We start from the raw sequence: 19921 nt of genomic DNA on the forward strand, positions 1-19921 counted from the left end.
GTATTTTTGGCATGTTGCTTTCATTTTAGTTAACTTAACATTACATTCCCACAAGTAGCTCACCAAGTTTATTATCCACTTAGATACATTCATTCTGAGCCCAAAGATTTTTTAGTCATAGTCCTAGAGAATCTCTCTTAATCTATTCATATCTAGTATTATGCTACTTGCTTATTTTCCATCAGTGCCATTTGTTACAGAGTTGTATATTGGTCTATGTGTTGTGTGGTTTTATGTTAAAAAGAGACAGTTTTCCTCAGAGAGCCAAGGTGAAGGTGGTCTACTGAGAGAGTGGGAGACGGACTGGGCATGTGCAGAAAATGATCTAAAAATTTCTGGACTTGGACGATAAACCACCACTGGGGGGGGGGGGGTGCTGTGGAGTGGAAGAAGGCCCAGAGCATGAGTCATGGTCTGAAGGACAGGTTAGAATGTTGGGATTTCAAAAGGAATGAACATTCTGAAGGCAGCCAGAAGGATCCCGACAAAGCCATTGTTCCTCTCTCTGCAGCAACACAAGACAACTTTGAATTTTGTGCTCTCTCTCTCTCTCTCAAAGATCTTCTGGCTTCAGTTTACCAAACAAACTGAATTTTGTTTATGATCTTTGCTTCAGTTGAGATCGAAATTTTGTAAGTCTTGTGTGTTTTGTGTCTAAGTTTTTCTGTGGGCTGGTTGGAAATATAACTTAAGACTTTAACAACATGTTATATTTAGGCTGGGGAATTTTAGTTTTACACTGTTATAGAAATTTGCATAGTAACCAGTGGGCATTGTTATTAAAGGGGGGATTTTGAATTAAAGTTTGAAGGTGAATTTTTTTTGTTAATAAAGTAATTGTTCATCTTTTCCCCTGTGTGATATGCCTTCTTTGTGGTTGCTGGTTTGATCTTGTAACACATTCTTTAGGAGGTTTTAGTGAGCATACACAAGAAACTTACGAGAATCATTCCAAAGAGGAGGAACAGAAACTTATATCTGTAAATTGGAAAAACTGAGGTTTTTCTCCATGGCACTGAAGGGTGTCATGAATCATTTCTGCTTCCTTCCTGAGGACATTGCATCACAGGAGGAATTCTTCATCCAATTTGATTCACTCTACCAGATATCAAGAACACACTAAGCATATTGATTATAGCAACAGTAAAATCCCTCAAAGTATCTATGTTGACAATCTGTGTTCCAGAATAAGACATAGCTCTAGCTCAGTTTATTTCTCTTGCTCTCTCTACCTCTGAAATGGAATATTGTCCAGATATCTTTCATTCATAAAAAGGCAATATTGCAATGTATCACTCTTTCAACCAGATGATTACCAATTAAGTGATGCAAGAGTTTGTGATGGTGCCAATAAATTGCAATCATTCATCAATGACTTGCTCACTGACTCTTCACTTGGGTTTCCCAAGGACACAATGTGGAGTTGCATTGTCATCATTAAGGTTGAGAAGGGAAAAAGGTCAATATTGTCTGGAAAGGTAGTCAGCCCTGCAATATAGTTATTGAGGTTACAAGGGCAGGTTGGAGGTGGGGTATTCTGCAGCAAGTTATTCACTTCCCAATCCCCACTATCTATAAATAATAGAAATGTGATGGACTATTCTCAACCTGGGTTCCAGTAACTTTCAAGAAGTTAACACCATCCAGGTCAAAACAGACTACTTAATTGACTCCAAATATCTACATGAAGGTGAAAACTCCTGAACTCTCTATCAAACAACTTTTTTAAAAATTAATTCAAGAGATGTCAGCTTCATAGGATAAGCCGCCAGCATTTAATTGCCCATCCCCATTTATTTTTGAAATAAGGTAGTGAACTGCTTTCTTGAACCCTAATACCCACAATGTTGTCAGGTTGGAGTTTCAGGATTTTGTCCCAGTAAGTAACAGTGATCTATTTCCATGTCCAGTTGATGTGTGGCTTGAAGGGCAACTTCTAGGTGATGGTATTCTCATGCCTTTGTTGCCCTTGTTCTTCCAGCTTATAGAGGCCATTGGTTTGGAAGGTGCTGTCTAAGGAATCTCAATGAGTTATTGCAGTGCATCCTGAAGATAGTACTCACTGTTGCTACTGGGCATTGGTGTTAAGAGTGGAGGGGGTGCCTATCAAGTGGGCTGCTGGGTCCTGCATGGTATCAAGTTTCTTGAATGCTGTTGAAGGTGCACCCATCACATGACTGACTTGAGCTTTGCAGATAGTTGACAGGCTTTGGGAAGTTAAGAGATGAGTTACTTGCTACAGATTCCTAGCCTCTAACCTGCTCTTATAGTCACATTGTGTGTATGGGTAATTTGGTAAATGGTAACCGGCCCCCCCCAAGGATATTGATAGTGGGGAGGGGGCAGAATTCAGTGACAATAATGCTATTGAACATCAGGGTGTGATGGCTGTATGTTTTCATTAGATATCGTCTGTCCAAATACCTTCACAGCTCATGCTATGGTAGTTCAAAATATCTTTCTTCAAGAATTACAGATAGATTTCAAATACTGGCCTTGACAGCATATCAAATTCATGTATACTGTACATAACTAAAATGCCCTTTATGCTAATTCTGTATTTTGTTTTAAATCAACACTGTGATTTTCCCACTATTGTATTATTTAGAATCTCATATCACTCTGTATTATCGTATCTCAGATACTTTAAGCTTCACAAAACACAAAAATCAGATTCAAGTCAAAGATCAGCCTCATGTCTCTAAACACCAGAATTGAAATAATTGACAGAGCAGGGAATGGTACTGTTTCTTCATGGCTTCCTTTAACTTCTACTGACTTTACTGCATAGTTCACTTTATGTTGCCTTTTAATGATTCCTGTTCTGTCATAGTTAAGAGTCAAATCTATTAAACAAATCTCAAAATACTCTGCAATGTAATCTGTCATATGAAGCTTTTGGGAACATCAGAAGTTAGTAATAGTCCTTACAATTGATTTATGAAAGGATATCAAATCTTAAATGGGACATATCTATAAAGAACCATGAGAGACTTTGAGTAAATTGCAGCAATGTATAATTTCTAGTCTGAGAAGAAACCATATGATCAAACCATTACACTGAAACACTGCTAGCATATTTTCCTATTCCTTGATCTTTTGGTTATTTCAGCCAATAAAGGCTATCAAGTTATACTACCCATACTTATTATGGGGAGTTTTGCTATTCTTAATGAATTTATTTATGAAGTGCCATTTATAGTACCCATTATGCACATTGATTACTTTTAATAATTCATTAACTTTTTTAAGTCTGCAGAGCCTGATTAAACAGTTATATCCTCTACCCAACCCTCTTATCTGTGCTTTTTTTAAAAAAAGTCTACCTTTTTGTCCAGTTTCTGAATGCCCTTGTTAACATTATCTGATATAAATTTTGGAAATTATCTCTTTGCTCTTTGCTAAATTTATGACTGCAAAATAAATGGTTACCAGATTTTTGATCAATTTAGCCTTTTGAAATTAGATTAGGGATCAAAGATCTTTATAGCAATACCAATCTAATGGATTTAGTGTTCACCCACACACTGTTTGATTTGGGGAACCTCAAAATATCAATTGAATACATACTTACCCAATTCTCCAGCTGCATTTCTACCACCAACTGCATATAGGTGTCCTTTCAGAGCACTTAGGTGGAAGAAAGTACGTTTTTCATTTAAAGATGCTACTTGCATCCACTTGTTGTACCGAGGGTCATATCTGAAGACAGTGTCAACTGCAGTCTTTCCTTTTGTGTCATAATTGCTCTGCCCACCTACAACGTAAAGGAAGTTTCCAATGACTGCAATGCCATGCTGGTACCTCGGTGCATCCATAGGTGCTAATGATTTCCACTCGTGGGCCTTTTCATCATACAATCTTAGCTCTTTGCTCACAACCAGCTGTTGTCTCAGCACTCCACCCAAGGTGACCAAGTGTGTGTTGTCTGAACGAATACAGGTTCTCTCAGACTGCATTACAGGCTGCATGTAGGGCATCATCTGATAGTTACTGGCTTCTAGCAATAGATTGACACAAATGTTGTCCGTTCTCATGAAATCCACTGTTTGGATGTGATTAATTAGTTCCTGCGGTGACATGAGCGGAAACCTAACATTCTTCATTATCTTTGAGGCAAAATCCATCCGTGTGTCCTCATATCTCAACCAACGGCAGGCGGACTTGAAAAGTTCAAGTTCAGTGCAATTTTTGAGGCTGTTGCTCGAGAGCACAAAGGCAAGTCGCTCAAAAGGGAGTTTCATGAATTCACCAGTACTTAGCAGTGCTGGAAAATTCTTCAGAATGAAGTTATTTACGTATTTATCTACTTCTGTCAAGTTATAGGTATTAGCGATTCGTCCAACCTCAACACAATTTTCAAGTGAAACCTGGGGGGGGAAAAAATCAAATACATTATGCCTTGTATCTCTGATTTGAAAGTTAGTTTTTGTGTACTTTTATAAAAATTCTCAAAGTGAAGGAGAGGTGCCAAGAAATGAAAACACTTCCTGTTCCATTCTTTAATTTTCCAGGTATAGACACAGTAAACCTCAGCTTTTGAGAAGCTGTGGAGTTCAATTTTAATTGAACAGAAATACTTATCCACTTTCTTCAGGATTGGAGGAGACATTTATTAAAAACTGTCCACGAGAATTTTTCTGAATAATACATGCAATACTCTTTACATTGGCAAAATATCATGGGTACAAGATTGGTAAGGGCAATGGAGCAAATACGTGGCTGAGATTGCTAATTCTTGGCAAATTAATCATGACTAATCTGGGCATGGGCTCAGTTCCAGCTACTTGCCTTTCACCAATAACCCCCAACTGTCCTACTTTGCAAAAATCTATTTAACGGTGTCTGAAATTTAATGAAGCAGCTCCACTGCTTCATTGGCCAGAAAATCACGTAGATATTTGATTTGCCAGGTCTTAAAGTGGCAAAATGACAAGTGGCATCCAAATACAAATTATTAACATCAAAAGTTTACCAATTGCACTTCCTCTTAAATCAAAGTGAAATATTTTTGCAGTATATATCTTAATAATCAATATTAAAATTAAGCGAATGCACACTGGATGATTTAACAATGAAAAAAATAAAACTTACCCCTGATATAAGGAATACTTTACAGAAATCCAGGACTGGCAAAATTTGCAGAAAGCTAGCTGCTTCCAGAGTATCTTGAAGATTGTCCATGTTCAGGGAGAGTTTTGCCGTATAAATAAAATCAATGATTTTCTTAAGCCCTATTCGATTCACTCCATGAAGTTTAATACACATCAAATCCTGCTCTTTCATTCCACCTGATTACAAGAAATAATTTCAATTTATATCTAATTTCAAAAGTTAACAAGTAAAAGTAGACAAAAATGAGTGATTAACTATTTTAAATGTATGAAATACTGAATCACAGGTGTTTAATCTTTTAAACAAAATCTTTGGGACCAGACACTTCAGATTTAGCAATTTTTCAGATAATGGAATAATATTAAACCGGCAGTACTTTGAAGTAATTGCGGGATGGGGAGGGGGTCGCGGCAACGTTGGATGGGGATTGGGGTGGTAAATGCAATGAGATAGACTGCTCTCTCCCCACTCTCCCACCCGAGTCAAATTGCCACTCTCCCCCCTCCCGCCCACCTGAGCTGCGCTGCCACCCTCTCCTCGCCCATCTGAGTCACACTGCGGTTCCCTCCCCACTCACTCGCCCGAGCCATGCTGCTGCCCTCTTCCCGCCCGCCCGAACTGCGCAGCTGCCCTCTCTCTGCCCGCCCGAGTCACATTGCTGCTCTCTCCCCGAGCTGCTCCCTCTGTCAAATACCCTTTCAGTGGGGTTGCTAAAATTCTGCTGGAGGACAATCACTGCATTTTTAAGTGCAGTGCAAACTTAAACTGGCTCGACCTAAGCTAAACACCTGAAAATAATAACCTGTACATGCAATTAAAAATAGCTTGGTTCTCAGAATTTCGAATAAAAGATTATGTACCTGTATTAAATTTATTTATAAAATTATTGGCAAAACATTACAGACTGTCACCTCCCTATGAGCATATTTGCAGTAGAGTTCAGGAAACATTATGAAAAAATGAAGATCTCAGATTTATTGTCAGAGTACATAAATGATACACGTGAGATTCTTTTTCCTGTGGGCAAGGCAGAATTACCACTTATTGCTAATGCAAAAAAAACTGTACACAATGTACAGGTGTAAACATTGTGGGCAGCATGGTTGGCGTAGTGGTTCGCACAACACATTTACAGCGCTAACGATTGGGACTATGGTTCGAATCCCACGCTGTCTGTAAGGAGTTTGTGCTTTCTCCTCATGCCTACATGGGTTTTTCTTGGAGGCTCCAGTTTTCTCCCACTGTTCGAAATGTACTGGGGTGGGGTTAGGTTAATTGGGTGGCATGGACTCGTGGGCCGAAATGGCCTGTAACCATGCTGTATGTCTAAATTATTTTTAAAATTAAATTTAAAATTTAAACGAATAAAGAAATGTAAACAACTGACTGTGTAATACAGGGGGGAAAAAAAAACCAATAAAATGCAGAAATAAGAGTCCCTGATTGAGTTTATTGTTGAGGAGTGTGATGATGGAGGGGAAGCAGCGGTTCCTCTACCAGGTAGTGATAGTCTTGTGGCACCAATACCTCTTTCCTGATGGTAGCAGCAGACCAGAGCGTGCGAGTAGTGTGGATCCTTGATAACTGCTGCTACTCTCCTACGGTAGCACAATGGAGGGGAGGGTTTTGTCTGTGATGTCCTGGAGGACTTTATGCTCAGGGGTAATGGTGTCCCATTCCAGACCTTGATGCAGCACACTTTTCACCATATCTGTAGAAATTTGCCAGGGTTCCCGACGTCATACCAAACCTCTGCAAACTCTTGAGGAAGTAGAGGCGCTGACATGCTTTCTTAACTATGCTATTAGTGTGATAGATCCAAGAAAGGTCCTCCAAGAGAGTGACCCGCCAAGAACTTAAATTTGCTTGTCCTCTCCACCCCTGATCCCCAACGATCACTGGATCGTAAACATCTAGTTTTCTCTTCCTGAAGTCAACAATGAGCTCCCTGATTTTGGTGACATTGAGTGCAAGGTTGTTGTTGGTGCACCATTCAGACAAGTTTTCAATTTCCCTCCTGTCTGCTGACAGCCCACTACCATGGTATCACCAGCAAATTTATAGATGGTGCTATTGTCATATCAAGCAACTCAATCATTGATGTAAAGCAAGTAGAGCAGGGAACGTAACCCTGTAGTTCTCTGGTACTGATGGAGATTGGGGATAAGGTATCCTCACCAATCCTCACTGATTATTGCCTGTAGGTGAGGAGATGGAGCAGTTAACTGTTGGCATAGTTATCGGGAGCGGGGTTAGAACCCCACACTCTCTATAAGGAGTTTGTACGTTCTCCACATGTCTGTGTTGGTTTTCTCTGGGGCTCAGGTTTCCTCCCACTGTTCTAAACATACTGGAGATGTAGATTAATTGGGTGTAAATTAGGCAGCATGTACTTGTGGGCCGAAATGGCCTATTACCATGCTGTATGTCTAAATTTAAATTTAAAATTTAATTTAAATTTTTTTAAATTATTTTAAATCAAGGATCCAATTACACAGTGGGAGGAAACCTGGCCATGGAGTTTGCTGATCACTTTTGAGGGAATGATGTGTTAAATGCCGAACTGAAGTTGATAAAGAGTTTCCTGACATATGCATCTTTGCTGTTCAGGTGTTCTAGGGCTTTATGTAGAGCCAGTGAGATGACATCCGCTGTAGACCTGTTGCTACAATTGATGAATTGGAACAGATCCATGCCGCTGCTCAGACAGGAGCTGATATGCTTCTACACCAGCCTTTCAAAATACTTCATGTTGATATGAGTGCCATTGGTCAAGTCATTTTGGCAGGCTACCACACTCTTTGTGGGCACAGGTACAATTGATGCCTGTTTGAATCAGGTGGGTACTACACCCTGCAGGAGTGAGATGCTGAAGATATCCATGAATTTGTTGGCAAGTTGGTCAGCACAGATTTTTAATACTTGGTCAGGTCCTCTGTCTGGACCAGATACTTTACGCAGATTCACTCTCCCAAAGGCAGCCCATACATTCTTGGATACAGACAGAAGAGGATCATGAGTGGACAAGGGGGTGTGGAGTGGTGGTTCTTCCCTGTAACTGTGGTTGAATCGAATGTAGAGGCATTAAGTTCATCAGGGAGTGAAGCTTTTCTGTCTTTTATTGCACTGGATTTGGTTTTGTAGCAGGTTATGACATTTAGGCCCTGCTACAGGCATCGGGTATCCCTTGTTGTTTCCATTTTCATCCAGAAACTCCACTTTGCCCAGTAGATTCTGCGAAGGCTGAGGAAAGTTTGTCTCCCACCCTCCATTCTCACAACATTCATTGAAAGCATCCTATATAATTGCATCATTGCCTGATTTGGAAGCAGCACATCCTTGGACCACAAGGCGCTGCAGAGGATAGTGAAGTCAATGTAAAAGATCATTGGGGGCTCTCTTCTTACCATGAAGGACATCATGGTAATAAGCATTGCCACATGCCCTCACTCAAACTGTTCTTCCTTTTGCCATCTGGTAGAAGGTACCATAGCACTCAGATCATTATGTCCAGATTGGGCAACAGTTTATTTTTTAACCCTCCCCCCCAAGCCATCAGGTTCCTGAAGGCCCAGAACATATGTGAATAGTGTACTGTAGATTTTTACTGTTTATGTCTTAATATTTTAATATTTCAGTGTGTTTAACTTCTAACTTATATTTATGTATATATGCTCTTTGGTCCTGGACAAACAATACCTCGTCTTTACTGTGCTTGCATGGTTTGAATGATAAATAAAGGTAACGACTTGATAGATGGCCTTCCACAGGTCACACCTGCTCCTTCTGTAATGATCTGGATCTCCCAACTTAAATGCTTGTGATCTGGGTCTCAGCAGTTCCAGATTTCATTGTTCATCCATGGCTTCTGGTTGGGGAAAAACCTGAATGATTTGGTGGGGATACACTCGTCCAGAGCTGTTTTGGTAAAGTCTATGACAGGCCTAGTGCTATCGTTCAGATTCTCAGCTGAGTCCTTGAAAACTGCTCAATCTACTGACTTGAGCAAGTCCTGTAACTGTCCCTCAGCCTCCTGCGACCACCTTCTAGCTGTCCTGATCTCCAGAGCCTCTCTTTTTAGGCATGAAGGCAGAATGAGCATAGCCAGATGATCTGATTTGCCAAAATGCAGTCTTGGGAAAAAATGGTAGGCCTTCCCTATCTTGGTGTAGCAGTGATCAAATGTGCTGGGACCTCAGTTGCAGCAGGTACATGCTGCTAGTAGATTGTCAAGCTTTTTTTGAAACAGGCCTGGTTAAAGTCCCCGACTAAGATTTGTAGTGCAATAGGGTAGGCCATCTCTTGTTTACTGACCACATCATGCAGTTCCGTAAGTACTAGTTTGTAATTGACGTGAGGATATAAACTCCGGTGAGAATCACTGATGAGAACTCTCGGAGTAGATAGAAGGGTCTGCATTTAATCGAGATTTGCTCTAAGGCAGTGGAACAGGAGGTCAACATAACCCCTATGTCCATGTACCACCCAGTATTAATGAAAAAGCACACATCATTCATCTCCTTCTCCAGAATCAGAGTTCCGATCTAGTCCGTGAATGGTGAAACCATCTGGTTAGATTGCGGTGTCTGATGTGTTCTGTTAGCCAGGTCTGGATGCAGCAAACAACTAAGATTTGTCTTGCGTGTCTCTGATAAAGGAGCCTTGCCTGCAGCTCATCGATTTTATTCTTTAATGACTGGTGTTACAAGCCTAGAGGACCCCAAAACCCAGCAGCAATAGATATTCACCAAGACAAATGGTTACTTAAACAAAAGTTGCTTTTAATTAACTTTAAACATGAAAACAGGATCAAACTTTAACCTATCACTAACTTACTTAACCTAACTTAACCTTCTTCTAATTCTAAGCGCACGTATACGTCATGTGTGTGTGTGCAAGTTCAGAAAAGTTCCTTGGTTCACAGTCCAATCTCACTTCTCATTCCTTCAAGTTCACTGGTTGCAGGCAATTCTTATACTGTGCACAGAATTTAACATTTATAAAGTTCACCAGGCTTTGGTGCTTGAAAAGTAAATGGTTACTGCTCAGGAAGATACTTGTCGGTTTTCAGAGAGATTTGTTGTTCGCTAGACACCCACAACTGATATACTTCCATCAGCCACTCCAATGTCTTGCTGACAACATTTGCCCTTTCAGGGTTCTCCAGATGATAACCTCTTTCTTTCAGGTCACCTCAGAGTTCCTTTTTGTTTCTCTGATTCCAAGTGAAACATTAGACAGCCAGTCCTCTCCTCTTGCATGGACCACAAGGGCTTTGGCCAGACTGTCTTCCAAAATGGGGCTTTTTGCCAATTTGTCCTGTTTCAGTTCCAGCTGCTATTGCAGTGATTTCTGTCTCTCTCTCTCTCTGAGAGAAAGCCTGTTTGACTCTCTCTGTTTACAAAACCACATGATCCTCTTACAACAGCAAGCTCTCCTTCCAGACAGCAGTGGCTCCAGCATTCTCTTTCATCTGTTGCCTTTGGTAAACAACAATCCATTAGTGAAGTCCCTTTGAGCACTCTTCAAAGCTCTTGCAAAAGATGTGAAAAGCCACTATGTCTAGCATTAGCAGAGCTCCAGTATTTCAAATAAGATCTGTTTTAAAATGTTTGTATGCGGCCTACTCTAACAAACCTTTCCCAATTTATCTCCCAAAAACATTTCTATATACTCTGTCACACTGGACATTCACCAGTAATATGAACGGTAGGGTAGGTCTCGGTCCTCTGCACTTCAGTCTTATTTGGATCCCAGCCCTCACTCCATGTCTCCAGCCTCTCTTTAAAGTCTCTGCATTCCCAGCCAGCCTGATCCTGACTCAGCCATTACCCAAGAGATTTGTAGATCATTAACTCTGTTCAGCAGCTCTGCATTGAGGACAAGACTGTTTGGTGCTGATTTCAGTGAAAGAAGCACAGAAGGTGAACATTTAACAGTAAATTTAACAGTAAAGGGAGTAAGACGTTTGGCAGCTCACAGAAAGTCACCATGGGACTCTGGCGCCATTTTGGAAGAAATAGTTGAAAAATATGTAAAAGATATATTTCTAAAGAGCCTCTGAAGTTACAGTTCAGTGTTGACAACTGTAAAACCACATGTTGATCAGTGACTCACAATAAGTGGATATAAACAAATCACTGTTTGATTTGGGAAAGATTGTGAATTGGTCACCCCCTCTTCTGTCTTCCACATTTTTGCCTCAGGCAAGTTGAAACACATCCCAAACATTTCCCTTAAAAGTCCAAGTGAAGTTTCTTGCAATAAAAATAACAAACTTCTGGAGGAACTCAGAGGGTCAGACAGCACCTGTGGAGGCAAAGGTAGGTTGACCCTGTTCTGTGATCTTGCTTCTTGCAGATTTGCTTGCTGCAGTCGTCTGGAAATTGGTCTTCCAATTTCTACTGACTTCAGGACAATCCTGGAAGTTTGACAATCCTATAAGCAGTTGTGTTACAATAAAAATGTTTTTAGAGAAAATACACTGCAACTAGGGCAGTGGGAGAAACGATTCTGGAGGCAAATGTAGGTGTGAATATTTTCAAATATTTCAAGTGCTCCAAGCATGAACAAGTTATCAAGTGATTATATCACGTAATTTTCATAAAAAATGATTTATTTTTTCCACTTTACCTGTGAACATTGCCTTAAAATAGTCACTTGCTGAGGCCATCATTGCTCTATGCACTGGAAATACTTCATCACCATCCCCTGGCACCAAGGTAACATCACAAAGTAAACCTTCCATTCGAAGTTGGTCAAATCCCTACAAAATATAGGCATTTCAAAATCAGGTAACAAGCAAAACATTTAAAAAAAATAATTGTCACCATCAATACTCTCTGAAAACAATATGCAAATGTCAGTTATCCCACAACACTTTGAACATGAAAGTATTAGTTTCAACTTTTGCAAAGACTTGCACAAAGTAGATTTCAGTGCTTCAGGAAAGAAAATGGAACTTACTACGTTACTGATGCTCTGGACAACATGTTAAACTGAGGTTCTATCCTTCCTCTCCAATGGACAAAAATATTCCATGCAGACGAGCAAATGACCAGAGCTGGAAGGACTCAGCAGGTAACACAGCATCCACAAGCAAAGATGATCAATCAACGTTTTGAATTGTGTCACTTTATCAAGACTACTCGATGAAGGAGTGAAAATCAAGGATATCAAGAGGGAAAAAAGACAGGGGGAGGGAGCTGGGAGGGCCTAATTATTGGAAAGAAGTTGGAGAGGTGGAGAAACAGGAAGATTGAGAGACCACTAGGAAGGTTGGATGGGGGAAAGGTTAGAGAGAAAAATAAGGATGGGAATAGGTAAAGAAGAGACAGAAACAGATAAGAGATGTCTGGTAGATACCAGATAGACCTCTATGTGGTTTCATGGTTTCCACCTCCTCTTCACCTACTCCCATCCTTACATTTCTCTCTAACTTTCAAGACATCAAGATGCTACTTACAGACACAAGTTTATCACTCGCAACTGGACCATACTGTCTGACTGGATGCCTGCCCATGATTCCTCAACACTTTATGATTATAACTATGCTGCTCCGTCGTACAGTGAGTCTGCAGAACATCAAGTCATTAGAGTAGGCCAGAGTCACAATGTCAATCAATGCACATCTGACCAGCTCCCACACATGTTGATGACATCACTCTTAATTCCATTATGATTGATAAACTCTTAGTGACATCCTTTTTCTGATTCTTTCCTGGGGATGGGGATGGCAGGGGGTGGGGAAGGGGCAGATGACCTCATTCTGAGAAACATCTTTGGTGGGGTTTGTGAGTGGGGGGGGGGGGGGGGGTGAAAAATTACATAAAACAAAAATTATCAGCATGTCTTTATTTTATTGTTTTATGGTTTGATCATGATATCTGCCTCAATGGCTCATATTCTGGGCAAATTAATCCACTTCTCTTCCCATGCTTCACCCTGGAGCCCCAGACCAAGCAAGTGACTCTAAGAAAAGTCAAGCAGCAACTCAGCGAGAGGACTCTTTTGCCAGCCAGTTGTCCAATTGCATCGAAAAGTCTTGTGGAACAGAATTGCTAAATTTGCGGAGTTTCCTGTCAACAAAGGCTGGGAATTTCCACCACCCAACCAGTGTAGTAAGGACTAGTTTCACAGAAGGGAATGCAAATTGCAAATCTATCCATCTTCTGATCAATACCAGCAGTTAGTCCAATATCCATTAGTAGGATAATCAGATCTATTATTATCTCTCTTCCACAAGGATGTGTACAAGGGAAGGATTTTATTTTTTCAATACAAAATCTTTTAGAGCTTTTTTTTTATTCGGCAATTGTCATTCTGGTACCTGAAATTTTTCAATTTAAATAGTAAAGTGTGTCTAAAAACCCAGACAAATATTAAAGCAACTTTATACTTAATTTATGCTTTTATGGTAATGTTTATGGCCAATGAACTTCCTTTATCTCATGTTAATCATTTATCTGGCTAAGCCTGGGGAAATGAGATCCTACTTAAAAGCACAACAGAAATGAACTTGCTTTCTATCCATTCTCAGCAGGCATACAGAGCTAATTGCTGATGGTCTGTCATCAAAACACAAGAGGTTTATCAATTAATTAATAACTTCAAGATTTTTCAAGAAAACTTTGCAAGAACAGGTCATCCTTTGTTCCATACATGATCTTTATCCTTCCACTAATGCATTTATGTTTCAATTTCAACAACTACATCAGAAGTAAGAAACAGAGAGAACAGGTGGGATCATATATTCGAGGTAATATGGTCAAGTTCAAAACCACAACTATGCTGAGCAGTGTCAATTTTTGCTTAATTGTATCCTTACATCATGCTTGAACCAAAAATAATTTAGGATAATACTTTCTAAAAATGCTTTTGCATTTTGCATCAGAGCTTAAAAACAAGTTCATGTTCATTCTGTAACTGGTCTGCCAATTTCATGTTAGATTTCAGTAACAGTCAGTTCCACCTCAATATTGGTCTTAAAACATATGTATTTTGTACATCTAAAATCACAAAGGTGAAGAGATTTTCCTGAATTTAACTGAAGTGACTTGCTTTTGGCAGAGGCTTAAAATAAAAGTCAGCGCAGATACAATGTCCAGTGGTAGTTAGAACATGGGATTTTGACACTTGATGTCCATGAAGAGTATGAAGTGGACCATTAAAACAACTAAAGAGTATAATGTTCCTGCAGACTTACCATTCAGCTAAACACCAATGCTCAAAAGTTCTTTTACTCTTCAATTTGAGCAGTCAGTGGTTCCATTCTTCAGAATGATGCTAGAGCAGCATGCACATCATTTTAGATCATGGTGCTTCTTTCAGAGAACAGACGTGTTCTCACCTGGCAGAGCTAAGTCAGGCAGTTTAGACTGTAACAAACCCTTTAGTGTTGGCTGCTGATAATTTGTCGTGTTAACGTGAAGACTTCATCCTCGCTCCAAGTAAAAACATAAAAATTGTGGAGGAACTCAGCAGGTCACGCAGAGCCCATAGGAGGTAAAGATAGGTGGCCAACATTTCAGGCCTGAGCCCTTCAAGGTATGAGCAAAATGCAGACTGGTGCCTAGGAGAGAAAGAAGGGCAGTGGGGAAGAGAACAGGCAAAAACCCATAACTGGACATGGATTGAGGGCAGGAGAGGAAAGGTGAGAATTGATCAGGGGAGGTGTTGGCTCTGTGAATGCAGAGTTGGAAGTAAGAAGACAGAAGGAAAGGGAGAGAGAGAATGAGGCAGAGCTGGAGGAAAGGAGGTTCGTTTTTTTTATTGTCATGAAGTAATACATTAAAATGTAATATACAAGACATATTTAACTGATAAGGCAAATAAAAAGTCATGATGAGCATTGTTTGACCCCTCTAACAATAAGAGAACGCAAAGTAAAAGAGAGTCCCTTCAGAGATACTTAGTGCCCACAGATTTGCCTCCAGCTCTCCTGCAACCTCTGTAGCCACAAAGAATCCTGTACAAACCACTAATGCCCGAGCTTCAGATTCAAACCTCTGATACGATCAGGAACCCTTCAGTGCCCAAGGCCCTTCAGGAGCCCTACATCCTCAGCACCCTCTTGAATCCTGGATCTGATACAAAGTTCCCATGAGCCAGTGTCCAGCAGCCTGTGTGGGTCCTTTAAACATGCCATCAACCACCCGCAGCCTGTGTGGGTCCTTCAGCTGCTGAGCCTCTCACTAGTCTGTTGCCATTGTCACCTTCCCTGTAGATCATCTCCCATCCTTCTCTTTCTCAATATGGGGCATTCTCCCAGTTTCTAATACCCTGAGCCAATCTGCTGCTCCCCCCAACCCTGCAACCCCTTGTGGTATGCTGCCCAGCACAGGCACCGCCATCCTGGGTACAGACCTCTGTAGTTGCAAGATATTTTAAAAAACTGGATGCCTCCTTTAAAAGGCTGTTTAAAGCCTATATGGAGCCATCAGCATCAGGGCCACAAAGTGGAACCCTGTGGAGAAGTAATGTGTCTCTGTTCTCCAGGGTCCACTCCAGCACTGCCGTTACAGCAGCTCCGGCAGCGCTACCTCTTTTTAGGGGAAGAGGAGAGATTGAGGAGAGTGGGGCCTAATGGAAATCAGAGGAGTCAGTGTTAATGACATCTGGTTGGAGGGTGCCCAAATGGAATATGAGGTGTTGTTCCTCCAATTTGCAGGTGGTCTCATCTGGCAATTTACGAGATCATGGACTATCATGTCAGCATGGGAATAGAGCAGGGAATTGAAATGGGTGACCACTAGGCTGAATTGATGGTCATAGAGAGGAAGCCCTCAGACAGCTCCAAGAAAAGTGCAGAGAACAAAACAAAGGACTCTACATCACCTTTGTTGACCTCACCAAAGCCTTCGACACCGTGAGCAGGAAAGGGCTTTGGCAAATACTAGAGCGCATCGGATGTCCCCCAAAGTTCCTCAACATGATTATCCAACTGCACGAAAACCAACAAGGTCGGGTCAGATACAGCAATGAGCTCTCTGAACCCTTCTCCATTAACAATGGCGTGAAGCAAGGCTGTGTTCTCGCACCAACCCTCTTTTCAATCTTCTTCAGCATGATGCTGAACCAAGCCATGAAAGACCCCAACAATGAAGACGCTGTTTACATCCGGTACCGCACGGATGGCAGTCTCTTCAATCTGAGGCGCCTGCAAGCTCACACCAAGACACAAGAGAAACTTGTCCGTGAACTACTCTTTGCAGATGATGCCGCTTTAGTTGCCCATTCAGAGCCAGCTCTTCAGCGCTTGACGTCCTGCTTTGCGGAAACTGCCAAAATGTTTGGCTTGGAAGTCAGCCTGAAGAAAACTGAGGTCAGCCTGAAGAAAACTGAGGTCCTCCATCAGCCAGCTCCCCACCATGACTACCAGCCCCCCCACATCTCCATCGGGCACACAAAACTCAAAACGGTCAACCAGTTTACCTATCTCGGCTGCACCATTTCATCAGATGCAAGGATCGACAATGAGATAGACAACAGACTCGCCAAGGCAAATAGCGCCTTTGGAAGACTACACAAAAGAGTCTGGAAAAACAACCAACTGAAAAACCTCACAAAGATAAGCGTATACAGAGCCGTTGTCATACCCACACTCCTGTTCGGCTCCGAATCATGGGTCCTCTACCGGCACCACCTACGGCTCCTAGAACGCTTCCACCAGCGTTGTCTCTGCTCCATCCTCAACATCCATTGGAGCGCTCACACCCCTAACGTCGAGGTACTCGAGATGGCAGAGGTCGACAGCATCGAGTCCACGCTGCTGAAGATCCAGCTGCGCTGGATGGGTCACGTCTCCAGAATGGAGGACCATCGCCTTCCCAAGATCGTATTATATGGCGAGCTCTCCACTGGCCACCGTGACAGAGGTGCACCAAAGAAAAGGTACAAGGACTGCCTAAAGAAATCTCTTGGTGCCTGCCACATTGACCACCGCCAGTGGGCTGATAACGCCTCAAACCGTGCATCTTGGCGCCTCACAGTTTGGCGGGCAGCAGCCTCCTTTGAAGAAGACCGCAGAGCCCACCTCACTGACAAAAGGCAAAGGAGGAAAAACCCAACACCCAACCCCAACCAACCAATTTTCCCTTGCAACCGCTGCAATCGTGTCTGCCTGTCCCGCATCGGACTGGTCAGCCACAAACGAGCCTGCAGCTGACGTGGACTTTTTACCCCCTCCATAAATCTTCGTCCGCGAAGCCAAGCCAAAGATAAGAGAGGAAGCCCTACTTTTTTTTTGAAGGAGGACAACATCTTGGATGTTCTCGCATGGAAGATCTTTCCTGGGAGCAGATGTGATGGAGAGGGAGGAATTGAGAGAAAGGAATAGAATCCTTACAGGGGACAGGCTGTTAGCAGGTATAGTCAAGGTAACTGTGGGAGTTAGTGGGTGTGTAGAAAATGTCTATCGAGAGTTGTTCTCCCAAGATGGAAGCAGAGAAATCAAGAAAGAGGAGAGTGTTGTTGGAGATGCACCAAGTGAATTTAAGCTTAGGGTGGAAGTTGGCAGCAACATGGATAAAGTTGATGAGCTTATCATGGGTTCATGAGACAGTACCAATGTAGTCATCAGTGAAGTAGAGAAAGAGTTGAGGAGCCTTGCCTGTGAAGGTTTCTAACAGGAATTGTTCCACGTAGTTTGGACCCATGAGTGTACCCACGGCTACCCCTTTGACATGGAGGAAGTGGTATGAGTCAAAGGATAAGTTATTGAGAGTGAGGACAAGTTCAGCTAGCCAGAAGATGGTGGTGGTGGAGAGGAATTGGTTGGATCTATTTTGCGAAAAAAGGCAAGTACTTTAAGGCCTTTGGCAATGGGGATGGAAGTGCATAGTCATTTTACTGAATATCCATGATGAAGATGTGGCAGTTGTGTTCAGTAAACTGGAAGTTCTTGAGATGGAGAAGATGTGAAATATCATGAATGCAAGTGGGGATGGACTGGCCCGGGGGAAGGGTGGGGGGAAGGGGTGTGTGTGAGGGAAACAAAAAGGAGTCAGGGTAAGCAAGCAGATACCAGTTTACTGGGGCAGGAGCACAGAGAAATAACGAGTCTACTAGGACAAAAGGATTTGCCGATTTTGGGTAGGAGGTTGGGAAATGAAGTCAGAAGGAGTGGAAGGGTGATGACCAGAAGTGATGAGATCAGAGATAGTGCAAAAGACAGTGGTTTGACAAATACAAATGTTGTACACTAGTGCTTTTTTTTAAAATTTAGACATACAGCACAGTAACAGGCCATTTCAGACCATGAGCCCATGCCATCCAATTAACCTACAACCCTGATTTTGTTTCAAATGGTGGGAGGAATCATGAGCCCCCGGGAAAAACCCATGTAGACATGGGGAGAATGTACCAATTCCTTACAGAAAGCATGGGATTCGAACCCCCGTCCTGAACGCTGACACTGCAATAGCATTGCACTAACCACTATGCCCAAATGGTTTCATAGAACTGGTTGAGAAAGAAGTAAGTGACAGGATGGAGGGTGAAGATTGCCTTTCAGGCCATGGCCTCCATATTTTGGTGAGGAGGTAGCTGTGTTATGTGCCATGGAGTCTAGGTTAGATTGCAGAGGAGGCGGATGGTAAACTTTCTTTGTGACTTTCTTAGGACACCAGACGGAGCAGGGTCATACAAAAGAATAATAATGGTATCAGGTCATTGTAAGATACAAGAATCAGACACATGAAACCACATCACACGTTTAGTTGTAATGCTCAAAAGGAAACTTCTACACACACGCAGACACACACACATACAGTCAGAGACAGGAAAAATTATGTCATCATGTCATTGACGTGTTTTGAAATGTTTGCCCTTTCTTTTCCAGGCTATGTGCAACAATAGAAGATTGCATGAACAAATAGGAGGATGCACCCAGGTTTTATATTGTAATCAGTTTTCCTCATGATGGGCAGTGTCTTGTGGGCCTGAATTTCTCTGGCAGCCAAATATCCTATTGCATACACCATCCCTTGATCATTATAATAAAGGTGTCATCATATTTTGCATGTATGATGGTCACATTTGCAAATAGCTTCATATGCATATACCATGGCCTTTCCACCCATTCTTGATCATTACAGGCCTTGCAGTAAAAAGAAATAGGTGTCCACCCAGCACTCACAGAGCCACAAAGAAAATGGAATGCAACGATGAAGAAGTATATACACATTCACGCACCTGATGCCATTAGGGTACCAGTTCGAGACTGATACTGCAGAACAGCTCCGATCAGAGGTATTTTATCTGGAGAGACAATTCTGCTTGGAACTCCAGTTATCGTAGCCCAAAAGGAAGCTAGTATTCCCAGAAGGATGGCCTTGGAGAACTCAGAGAAGCAGCATATACAAGGTCACTATGAATGCATGACCAATTGCCTGGCCTGTCTGACAGATGGTAAGATACATAAATGAGTCCATCTACAATCTTTGCAACTTCCATGGATCCAGGAGCTTACCATTACATTCTGGAAGCTATTCTTCTGCCAGAGCAAACATCTGATTTTCACAGACCTCGAGTTTTCTCTGGGTGATCTAGTCAGAACTATTCTGCGTCACCTGGGGACTGGTTGTTATAACAAGGAAACAGAGAAAAGCTGCATAGAAACAGGTTTTTGGTAGGGCCAGCAGATCATGATTATGTTGAACAGAAAAAAATGGATAATCACTATCCTCAGAGTCGGCAGCTGTATTTTGAGATACAATTGTTGATATTGGCACGAGTTTTAATTTGTGTCACAGAAGACTTAATCCTGGGCTCTGCCTGGTCCTGCTTCCACTGGCACTATGTAATA

The 19921-nt window shown here is 41.8% G+C and overlaps 1 protein-coding gene and 1 long non-coding RNA gene across 13 annotated transcripts in view; one reads left to right on the forward strand and one right to left on the reverse strand.

The window, feature by feature from the left end:
• Positions 1-19921, reverse strand: part of klhl13 (kelch-like family member 13) — a 182973-nt gene that overhangs the window by 16883 nt on the left and 146169 nt on the right. For all 12 annotated transcript variants that reach the window (XM_069893676.1, XM_069893679.1, XM_069893677.1 and 9 more), the window contains 3 exons: positions 11749-11881; positions 5095-5291; positions 3575-4370 (listed from right to left, as the gene is read on the reverse strand). In XM_069893676.1, the coding sequence (XP_069749777.1) occupies positions 3575-4370; positions 5095-5291; positions 11749-11881 (1126 nt within the window). The remainder of the gene's footprint in view (positions 1-3574; positions 4371-5094; positions 5292-11748; positions 11882-19921) is intronic.
• On the forward strand, positions 479-19115 carry LOC138740688 (uncharacterized). The gene is made up of 3 exons (XR_011343118.1): positions 479-632; positions 7726-7954; positions 18956-19115. It is a non-coding gene; the product is annotated as an uncharacterized lncRNA (long non-coding RNA).

Source organism: Narcine bancroftii, chromosome 8, assembly GCF_036971445.1.
Source record: "Narcine bancroftii isolate sNarBan1 chromosome 8, sNarBan1.hap1, whole genome shotgun sequence".
Lineage (NCBI taxonomy): Eukaryota > Metazoa > Chordata > Chondrichthyes > Torpediniformes > Narcinidae > Narcine > Narcine bancroftii.